At 60.6% G+C, this 10834-nt stretch overlaps 2 protein-coding genes across 6 annotated transcripts in view; one reads left to right on the top strand and one right to left on the bottom strand.

Moving 5' to 3' along the window:
• Positions 1 to 875: 875 nt before the first annotated feature.
• On the bottom strand, positions 876 to 8834 carry LOC125342495 (proline-rich protein 36-like). Its single transcript, XM_048334699.1, has 7 exons — positions 7745 to 8834; positions 6792 to 6880; positions 5924 to 6124; positions 3532 to 3639; positions 3062 to 3321; positions 1550 to 2522; positions 876 to 1454 (listed from the first exon to the last, which is right to left on the bottom strand). The coding sequence occupies exons 1-7, from the start codon at positions 8832 to 8834 to the stop codon at positions 876 to 878; spliced, it is 3300 nt and encodes a 1099-aa protein (XP_048190656.1).
• Positions 7849 to 10834, top strand: part of Jakmip3 (Janus kinase and microtubule interacting protein 3) — a 71458-nt gene continuing 68472 nt past the window's right edge. For all 5 annotated transcript variants that reach the window (XM_048338007.1, XM_048338011.1, XM_048338010.1 and 2 more), the window contains exon 1: positions 7849 to 7903. The gene's annotated coding sequence lies outside the window, so the exon portion shown is untranslated. The remainder of the gene's footprint in view (positions 7904 to 10834) is intronic.

Raw genomic sequence — 10834 nt, 5'->3', positions numbered from 1 at the left:
GGAAAAGGCATGGTGGGAGGATGCTCTTACCTCATGGAAGCCAGGAAGGGGAGAGGCGGGAGGGAGGGGAGAAAGGGGGCGGGAAGGAGATTGTGCCAGAGCCCAGGATAAGGGGCCCTCGTTACTAGGGCCATGACCTCGCTCCCAGCAGGCTGGCCCCGAAGGGCCGCTTCACAACCAGTTCATCAAAGGAGAGAGGAGGGCAAAGCTTCAGCCCCGGTGTGGCGCTGTGGGCCTTGGCCGGCCCTTCCTGGCGGGGGCTTATCTCGGCATTCCTCTTGTACAAGCTGATGTCCTAGGCTCCAGGGACTGTGTTTGTTTTGGGTTATTTGTTGCTGTAGACATGGAACTGACATTATCTCATGTCACAAAATTTTGTCATGTCTCTAGACAATCTTCATATTTATACCCTTGCTTGGTTTTTGGTTTTGTTTCTTTGCTGGTCCTAGGGCTTGAACTCGGGGCCTGGGCATGATCCCTGAGCATCTGCTACTCAAGGCTAGCACTCCACTGAAGCGACAGGTTGACTTCTGGCTTTTTTGGTAATTTATTGGAGATAAGAGTTTCACAGGGGCTGGGAATGTGGCTTAGTGGTAGAGCGCTTGCCTAGCATGCATGAAGCCCTGGGTTCAATTCCTCAGCGCCACATAAACAGAAAAGGCTGGAAGTGGTGCTGTAGCTCAAGTGGTAGAGTGCTAGCCTTGAACAAAGAGCTCAGGGACAGTGCTCAGGCCCTGAGTTCAAGCCCCAGGACTGGCACAAAAAAAAAAGGTGCACAGAATTTCCTGCCCAGGCTGGCTTTGAACTGTGATCCTCAGATCTCAGGTGTGAGCCACCAGCACTGAGCTTTACTCCTGACATTTTGATTTTGTTTTCTAATTTCTTGAGGTGCTGTAATTGCAAGGATTGTGACACAGGGCTGACACAGGGCTGGAGCAGGGCTGACATGGGGCTGACACAAGGCAGACACAGGGCTGGAGCAGGGCTGGCACAGGGCAGACACAGGGCTGGAGCAGGGCTGGAGCAGGGATGACACAGGGCTGGAGCAGGGCTGACACAGGGCTGACACAGGGCTGGAGCAGGGCTGACATGGGGCTGGCACGGGGCTGACACGGGGCTGACACGGGGCTGGCACAGGGCTGGCACAGGGATGACACGGGGCTGACACAGGGCTGGAGCAGGGCTGGCACAGGGCTGACACAGGGCTGGCACAGGGTTGACACGGGGCTGACACAGGGCTGGAGCAGGGCTGACACGGGGCTGGAGCAGGGCTGACACATGGCTGGCACAGGGCTGGAGCAGGTCTGACACAGGGCTGACACGGGGCTGAGAGGGCTGACATGGGGCTGGAGCAGGGCTGGAGCAAGGCTGACACAGGGCTGGCACAGGGCACACAGGGCTGACACAGGGCTGACATAGGGCTGGAGCAGGGCTGACACAGGGCTGACATAGGGCTGGAACAGAGCTGACATGGAGCTGACACGGGGCTGGCACAGGGGTGACACAGGGCTGGAGCAGGGCTGACATGGGGCTGACACGGGGCTGATACAGGGTTGACACAGGGCTGGAGCAGGGCTGACACAGGGCTGGCACGGGGCTGACACAGGGCTGACACAGGGCTGACACGGTGCTGACACGGGGCTGGCACGGGGCTGGCACAGGGCTGACACAGGGCTGGCACAGGGTTGACACGTGGCTGACACAGGGCTGGAGCAGGGCTGACACATTGCTGGCACAGGGCTGACACATTGCTGGCACAGGGCTGGAGCAGGTCTGACACAGGGCTGACATGGGGCTGAGAGGGCTGACATGGGGCTGAAGCAGGGCTGGAGCAAGGCTGACACAGGGCTGACACAGGGCTGGAGCAGGGCTGACACAGGGCTGACACAGGGCTGGAGCAGGACTGACACGGGGCTGACACAGGGCTGCAGCCAGGCTGACACGGGGCTGGGCAGGGCTGACACAGGGCTGGAGCAGGGCTGACATGGGGCTGACACGAGGTGGACACAGGGCTGGCACAGGGCTGACACAGGGCTGGAGCAGGGCTGACATGGGACTGACATGAGGCAGACACAGGGCTGGGGCAGGGCTGGCACAGGGCTGACACAGGGCTGGAGCAGGGCTGGAGCAGGGATGACACAGGGCTGGAGCAGGGCTGGCACAGGGCTGACACAGGGCTGGAGCAGGGCTGGAGCAGGACTGACATGGGGCTGACATAGGGCTGACACGGGGCTGACACGGGGCTGACACAGGGCTGGAGCAGGGCTGACACTGGGCTGGCACGGGGCTGACGCAGGGCTGACACAGGGCTGACACGGGGCTGACACAGGGTTAACACAGGGCTGACATGGGGCTGCAGCTGGGCTGACACCGGGCTGGGCAGGGCTGACACGGGGCTGACGCAGGGCTGGCATAGCTCTCGCATGGGGCTGACACGGGGCTGCCACAGGGCTGACGGGGCTGATGCAGGGCTGGCATAGCTCACAGGGCTGAACCTCGCTGGCTCCATCACTCTGGGAACCCTGAGGAGAATGCAGGATTGGGAGGTGAGGGAGCCACAGAAAACAGAACACTGCAGAGAACGGCAAGAAGAGCAGGGAACACACTCCAGAGTGCGCAATACCGAGAGGCTCCACAGTAACCTCCCGCCACATTTGCTTTATCAACCCTTTTACTTCTGCACGAGTCAGCGCAGGGAACAGTGTAACATATTTGAACACATAGGTGTGTGTGTGTGGACTGGGTTTACTCTGAGTCTGTTTCCTGGAGTAAGCGGAGATTGGATTCCGTGCCAGCCTCAGCCGTCAAGAGGTTTGTTTCCTGGCTGTTTGGTGAAGTGAAACTTGAACTCAGAGGTCACTTAGGTTGACACCCAAGCCATTCCCCTGTGAATCGGGCACACAAAGGGCGCGGGGAGGCGGGACAATGGAGGGATGGATGAGCCCATCTCCCCTCCGGAGGGCACAGAGGCCTCCAGGGCATGGGGGCCCTGGGGTGACGGTCCCGTCCTTAGAAAGCTCTGGGGCTGCGGGGACACGGGAGTCTCCAGGACAGGGCGTACCGCCGGAGGTTCCACGGGGGCAGAGGTCCAGTGTCCACTCCCTGCCCAAAGCAACGCGGCTGCCGCTTTCTGGCTCCTGGGAAGGCAGGGCAGCCGGGACGACGGACTGAGACGTGGGCCTTCCGACGGCCACGCGGCTGCCTGGACCGGAGGTGGTGAGAGTCGGGCTGACACCGTGAGCTCCGCAGGTTGAAGGGAGCTGCGCTCTGCCCGGCGTGCAGAGCCTGGGTCTGCTCATCCACCCCGTGCTGCTCCCTCCCCTGCGGACACTGGAGGAACACACTGAGCATTTGCTCAAGTCTGGCCTGGCTCCCTCTCGGTGGGGTGGGTCACCTGGGGGAAGGGTGAGGGAGTCCTGTGGCCCACGCCCCCAAGCACAGCCTAAGGCACTACTGTGTCCCGGGAGGGAACCCAGAGCTGAGGCGGCATCCAACCTTGACCTTGGGCAGGTGACTTAGTTAACCCCTCACCCGCCTGGGAGGGGAACAGATGTTGATGGTGGCAGGGACCGGGGTGACCCCGGACATCATCAGAGGTGGGGTGAGGACAGGGGTGACCCCGAGTGTCATCAGAGGTGGCTGGGACAGGGGTGACCCTGAGTGTCATCAGAGGTGTGGGGGGACAGGTGTGACCCTGAGCATCATCAGAGGTCGTGGGGGACAGGGGTGACCCTGAGTGTCATCAGAGGTGGGCTGAGGACAGGGGTGACCCCGAGCATCATCAGAGTTGGGGTGAGGACAGGGGTGACCCCGAGTGTCATCAGAGGTGGGGTGAGGACAGGGTGACCCCGAGTGTCATCAGAGGTGGCTGGGACAGGGGTGACCCCGAGTGTCATCAGAGGTGGGGTGAGGACAGGGGTGACCCCGAGTATCATCAGGTGGGGTGAGGACAGGTGTGACCCCAAGTGTCATGAGAGGTAGGGGTGAGGACAGGGGTGACCCCGAGTGTCATCAGAAGTGGCTGGGCACAGCAACAGACAAAGGCCTGATATCTGTCATCTACAGAGAACTCAAAAAACTAAGCCCCTCCAAGCCCAATAAACCTATTAGGAAATGGGCAAAAGAGCTAAAGAGAGACTTCACAAGAGAAGATATAAAAATGGCAAAGAAACACATGAGGAAATGCTCAACATGCCTGGTAGTAAAGGAAATGCAAATAAAAACAACCCTGAGATACCACCTCACCCCAGTTAGAATGGCCTATACTCTGAACTCAGGCAACAACAAATGCTGGAGGGGGTGCGGGGAAAGAGGAACCCTTCTCCATTGTTGGTAGGAGTGCAAATCAGTACAACCACTTTGGAGAACAGTATGGAGGTTTCTCAAAAAGCTCAATATAGACCTACCCTATGACCCAGCCATACCACTCCTAGGCATCTATCCTAAACAGCAAAATCCAAGATATCAAAAAGGCATTTGTACTTCCATGTTTATCGCGGCACAATTCACAATAGCTAAAATATGGAAACAACCCAGATGCCCCTCCACAGACGAATGGAGCCAAAAAATATGGTACTTATACACAATGGAATACTACATAGCGATTAGGAATGGTGAAATACTGTTATTCGCAGGGAAATGGACAGAACTCGAACAAATAATGTTGAGTGAGACAATCCTAGAACACAGAAAACAAAGGGGCATGATCTCCCTGATATATGACTGTTAACAAAGGGAGACGGAGAGACAGTAGAGACCAAGTCTGTGAACACTGTATATGTTCTTGATATATTGTATATTGCATATATGTCAACCTGACCTAGACAAGGGATGGAAAAACAGGTTGTAAGATATCACAAGAAATGTACACACTGCCCTACTATGTAACTGCACCCTCTTTGCACAACACCTTGTAAAAAAATTTATGTCCAATTAATAAAAAAAAAAGTGGCTGGGACAGGGGTGACTCCGAGCATCATCAGAGGTGGGGTGAGGACAGGGGTGACCCCGAGTGTCATCAGGGTTGGGGGGGACAGGGATGACCCTGAGTGTCATCAGAGGTGTGGCGGGACAGGGGTGACCCCGAGTGTCATCAGAGGTGTGGCGGGACAGGGGTGACCCCGAGTGTCATCAGAGGTGGGGTGAGGACAGGGGTGACCCTGAGTATCATCAGAGGTGGGGTGAGGACAGGTGTGACCCCAAGTGTCATGAGAGGTGGGGGTGAGGACAGGGGTGACCCCGAGCGTCATCAGAGGTGGGGTGAGGACAGGGGTGACCCCGAGCATCATCAGAGGTGGGGGTGAGGACAGGGGTGACCCCGAGTGTCATCGGGGGGGGGACAGGGGTGACCCCAAGTGTTATCAGAGGTGGGGTGGGGTGAGGACAGGGGTGAACCTGAGCATCAGAGTTGGGGGTGAGGACAGGGGTGACTCCGAGTGTCATCAGAGGTGGGGGGATACAGGGGTGACCCCGAGTGTCATCAGAGGTGGGGGGATACAGGGGTGACCCTGAGCATCATCAGACGTGGGGTGATGAGAGGGGTGACCCCGAGTGTCATCGGGGCAGGACAGGGGTGACCCCAAGTGTCATCAGAGGTGGGGTGAGGACAGGGGTGACCCTGAGCATCATCAGAGCTGGGGGGGACAGGGGTGACCCCGAGTGTCATCAGAGGTGGGTTGCCGGGGCAGGGGTGACCCCGAGCATCATCAGAGGTGGGGTGGGGTGATGACAGGGGTGACCCAGTGTGTCATCAGAGGTGGGGAGGGACAGGGGTGACCCTGAGTGTCATCAGATGTTGGCCCCCACTGCAGTGGTATTATGGACGTGGCCCACTTGCTGGAAGTGTTGTCTTTGGCCACAGACCCAGCAAACGCACCTTGTTTCTGCACCACCTGACTCAGAACAACAATGAGTTGGCTGTCACCTGCAGGTGACTGATGTCGTTGTATTCTTGATCCAGCAGTCCCTGAACTCTGTTCTGCGTCATCATGTAGTCCAGAAGAAATGGCACCAACCATGCTGCGTCCTGCTGGCCAGATGTGACGGAACTGTGCCACCTCCGAGACGCCAGAGCAGGAAGCAGCGGGAGCCAGATGCCCGGGTCAAGACCTACGCGTGCCAGAGGCTGGTGGAAGACGTGGGCACGGTCCGAGCGGCTGCAAGGACTGGACAGGTCGTGAGGCCCCCAAAGTGAGTGCAAGGCAGCACACCGTCGCGTGTCCCTTCACCACTGGAACCCCATTGCGGGCCTCTGCGGGAGTCGCCCCAGCATACACAGAAGGCAGGTGAGCATTCCTCTCCCTTTGCCGGGTGAGTCTGAGCGAAGCACAGGGCAGAAGTGCTGTTGGCAGACGTAGCTGCACTGGGCAGATGAAGCATCACAGTAACTTGCTTCCTCTGCCCCGGGGATCCGTGAGTCTGGAGAAGCTGAGAATGATGCATGAGCTCCCAGGTTCAAGCCCCAGCACTGAAGTAAAAAGAAAAGTCAGCTATCTATCTAGGTATGCACCTGTCATCCCAGCACTGGGGAGACTCTTGAATTCAAGGCCAGCCTGGACTACATAAGTTCCAGGCCGGCCTGGGTTACAGAGTGAGCAAGAGCCTATCTTAAAAGCAAAACAAAACAGTTGTATTGCAAACCTCGATAGGCAAACCACAGTTAAGATTTGTTGGGTTCTTCAGCTACAAATAACCTCTGAGAAGTTGCTTCTGGCTCTTGAGAGGTTCTGGGTGAATGCGTATTCCACCCATCACTGACTCAGAGACCACGGGGCCCGAGTGCCGGTCCTTACCTGGTGGCATCGGGTCCGCTGGGCCACCGCGGAGGGCACCGCCAGCAGGGCTCCCTCTCGCAGGTGGAGGCTGCCGTGGGACAGTCCCCCTGGAGGGAATTGAGGTCCCGTCCTTGGTGTGACCTTGGCAGCAGGCCGCTAAGGAGGCAAGTAAGTGTACATGCGACACAACGGGAGGTCCCTGATCCAATCGGACTGCTGTCCTGATGAGAAGAGACTCCAGCACACACACTGGGGAAGATGGATGGAGAACACCGAGGAGAGGCCCCGAGCCCCGACCCCACCAGCACCTTGCCCTTGCTTGAGGTCTTGCAGTCTCCAGAACAAATTCCTGCGGCTTGAGTCCCTCTGTCGTGTGATATTTATTTTATCTTATTAGCCAAGAAGCAACTCAAGATTGTCCTCCAGCATACTGGTCCAAATCTGACCCCTGCATGTGCCAGTTCCCCCGGTGATGGGGGCCGTCTCCCCCCCCCCCCCCGGCCCCCCGCCACCTCGTCTCCTCTCCCAGGCAGCGGCTTCGCGGGATTTCAGCAGAAGCTGGTGAGGAGACCCCGGTGCGCGCGGCTCTGGGGGCGCGGCTGGAATTGGGGCCAGGGGTCCACTGTGGACAGTGGGAAGCACAATCGCCCCTGGACGTCACGGAAATCCTCGGCCCCACTCGGGAGGGGAGCTGTCCGGGTCCACGCGCCACGCTGGCCGCAGGGGCCTGGAGGAACAGGTGTTTAGGGTTAGGGCTAAGGAGGCCCAGGTGTGCGGCTTCCCCAACAGCTGCGCCTGCCCGCGACCCACCCGCATCCTCGCCCAAGTCCCCAGCCGCGCTCCGGGCCAGTGCCGGAGGGGTCCGGGGGGGCGGGGGCGGGGGCGGGTGCCGCGGGCCTCCTTCCCACCCGGCCGAGGAGCCCGCCGAGCGCCCGGGACGGACGGAACTGTGGATCTGAACCGGAACTGACTTGACTCGCTCCCCGCACGGCGCGGAAAGCGGCTCGGTCCCGGCGGGGCGGGGACGGCTGCGTGCCGGGCGGAGATGGGAAGCCAGGAATTAAAGGTCGGGGCCCGCACGTGCAGCCGCCCGGCGCCGCCCCGGGCTGCCGCCTCCGGCGCGGAACGCGGTGCGTAATGCGGGCGGGCCGTGGCCCCGGGGCGCGCGGGCGGGCGGGCCTCTCCCCCTCGCCGGGCTCCGCGCGCGTCCGGCGGCGCTCGCGATTTCCAGCATCTTGGTTTCGGGTGGACTGGGAAGCTGCTCCTCGCAGGAACGAGTCGAGCCCTCCGGGGGGCCGGGGCGGGTGTCTCGGAGCCCGCGCCGGGCGGGAGGGACGCGTTTCGGGGCGCCCGCCGCGGTGACGCGCGCCCCCCGCCCGCCGCAGCGCCACCGCAATGGCTGAGCGGGGCCGTCGGGCGCCGCCGCCTCGGAGCCCGCGCCGCCCGGAGCCGGCTCGCGGGGAGCCTCGGTGAGCAGCTGCCCTCCGAGCCCGGGACCCCGCGCGCCCCGCGGCCCGGCCGGGCCCGGTTCTCGGCGCTCTGCCGGCGCCCGGCGCGGAGCGTCCGGGGCTCCCGGGGGCCCTGCGCGAGCGGCTGGCGGGACCCAAGAATGGCGGAGACGGGGCGGCGCAGCCCGGTGGTGGCCAGGATGGGGTGGGGGGGGGGGTCTGGCTCGGCAGAGCCTGAGGGTGGCGGGGATGGGGTGCCCGGGGCTCGCCGATCCGGGCCCGCGAGCCGGGTGGCGGCCGCGGCGGGGCGGCGTCCCGCAGGCCGGGGGTCCTGCGGCCGGGCGCACCGGCCCAGAGGGGGCCCCGGTGGGGTCCTCCCGGCCCCGCCGGGCGAGTCTCCGGGCCCCCGGCGGCGGCGTTTCCGGGCTGTGCGGAGCCGCGGCCCCGCGCAGGCCTCGGCGCGGGCGGTGGCGGTGACGCCGCGCAGGGTGGGGCCGCGCAGGTGCCGCACCGCCGCCGCGACTCGTCCGGAGCCTCCCGCGAGGCGCCGCCGGGCCGGCGCGGGCGTGTGAGTCTCGGTGGCGGGCCACGTTTGTGGGGGTCTGGCTGCCATTCGCGAGCTCCCTTTCCAGGGAGGGCCGCGTAGCCGCGGGGGGCCGATGACGCGGGGATCCGGGCGGTGACCGGGAGGCGGGCGCGGGCCTGGACAGTGGCGGGGAACCTGCCGTTCGCGTGGGCCCTGCCTCTGCCGTAAAGCTGCCGCGTAACGGAGCCCGGGCGGGCGCGCACCTGGCTCCGGAGTTCCCGGCGGGTGGGCTGCGTCCGTCCGCGTACACTCGGTGTCCGCGTTCGCGGGTCACGGGCGCGGGCCACAGGCCTGGCTCCCCGCTCCCCCCTCCCCCCTGGAGCCGCTCCGCGGTGCCTCCCTCTGCCAGGCCTGGGGTGAGGGGAGGGACGCAGACCTTCCCAGCGCCTCTCCCCTTCTCAGGCCCGCTCCGAGGCTGGGAATGCGGGCTCCTTTGGACAGCGGCCGGCAGGGTGCACGCCCCGGGGTCACGGCAGGTGAGCGGGGTTGCCGCCTGGTCCTTCCACTAGGAGCCTTGGCGGGGCAGTGGAGCAGGACTGGGCCCGGAGAGGAGCTTTCCAAAGCCGAGGGGCCAAGCCTGGGTCCCTCCCACCTTTCCCTCGTTCCTCTCCCTCTTCTCCCCTCCTTCTCCTCTTCCCCCTTCCCTGGGGCTCCGGAGCCTGGGCGCGCTCTGAGGTTCGGCTGGAGCTGGGCGCAGTCATCCCCGCCTTAGAAGCCAGTGCAGGGCTCCAGACCCCACTGCCTCCCAGGGCTCACCGACTTTGGACAGAAAGAGTCTGACCGGGGAGAAGGGAGTTTTCCAGTGAGTTTCAGTGGGGAGTTGACTAAAAATACAGTTTTAGATAGGATTGTCAAGCAAATTGAAGTGTGTAAACGCAGGTTGCAAGGTGTTGTTTGTACTGCAAACATCCACCCGGAGATCCCCGCATTCATTTGTCTGTGTTGTTGCCACCATTTAAAGCTTGCCTGGAAAGGAGAAGAGAAGAGGGCCTTGGGGTCTGTCCAGTGCCACCGGGTTTGTTTTGTTTTTGTTGCCAGTCCTGAGGCGTGGACTCAGGGCCTGAGCACTGTCCCTGGCTTCTTTTTGCTCAAGGCTAGCACTCTACCACTGGAGCCACAGCGCCACTTCCGGCTTTTTCCTATATATGTGGTGCTGAGGAATCGAACCCAGGTCTTCATGTATATAGGAGGCGAGCACTTTACCACTAGGTCGTATTCCCAGCCCCATGCCACCCGGTTTGTCACACTCCTGTCTCTGTAGCCCCGTTTCCATGCCGTGGGAAGCTGGTGGTCCTTTTCTGGGCCGCAGCTGGTCACAGATCTAGGGACTGAGATTTGGGTACCAAATGCTTGTGTTTATGCTATTTGCAAGAAGGTTGTGAACAGGGACATAACAATAAAAATGGTTGTTGCTTTAAAATAAAGATGAGAAAGAGGAAATACTGATGATAAACGTTGGTTGGTGCCTGGCCCTGTTGTGTTGAGGTGCGGAGGTCTGGCTTTACTCCTTCATCTTACATCTCAGCCTCTATCACCTTTATCACCAGGAACAACCCAGGATGGGCTTTTTTCTTTCTTGTGTTTTATTCTGGCAGGTAAGAATACTTGCCAGGAGACCCATCCTCTTCAATTTTATGTTTATAAGACATCCAGTGTCAATTACAGGTGATGAACAACGGTAGTCCCGATGTTGTGATGTTGTACAGCCGAGGTCCAGGGCTTATTCTTCTCCATGGAAACATTGTGACACTTTGTGATACTTTCCATCCCTCCCCCTCTCCTAGTGCTGGCTATTCCAGTGTACTGCCTAGCATTTCAGTCTTACTAATGTATGGTTTAACTATTTCAGATATTTCATGTAACTGGAATTAGGTGCTTCTTGTCTACAGTGTCTACAGTGCCCTCAAACTGGAATCATGTTGTTATAATTGACAATTTCCTTCTTTTCCAAGGTCAAGTAGTATTCCCACATTTCTTTGAGTGATTGTTGCCGAGCTCTCTTGGCCTAGTTCGTGTTAGGGCTTTCC

This window comes from Perognathus longimembris, chromosome 2 (assembly GCF_023159225.1).
Source record: "Perognathus longimembris pacificus isolate PPM17 chromosome 2, ASM2315922v1, whole genome shotgun sequence".
NCBI lineage: Eukaryota > Metazoa > Chordata > Mammalia > Rodentia > Heteromyidae > Perognathus > Perognathus longimembris.
This window is presented reverse-complemented; position numbering and strand designations above follow the sequence as displayed.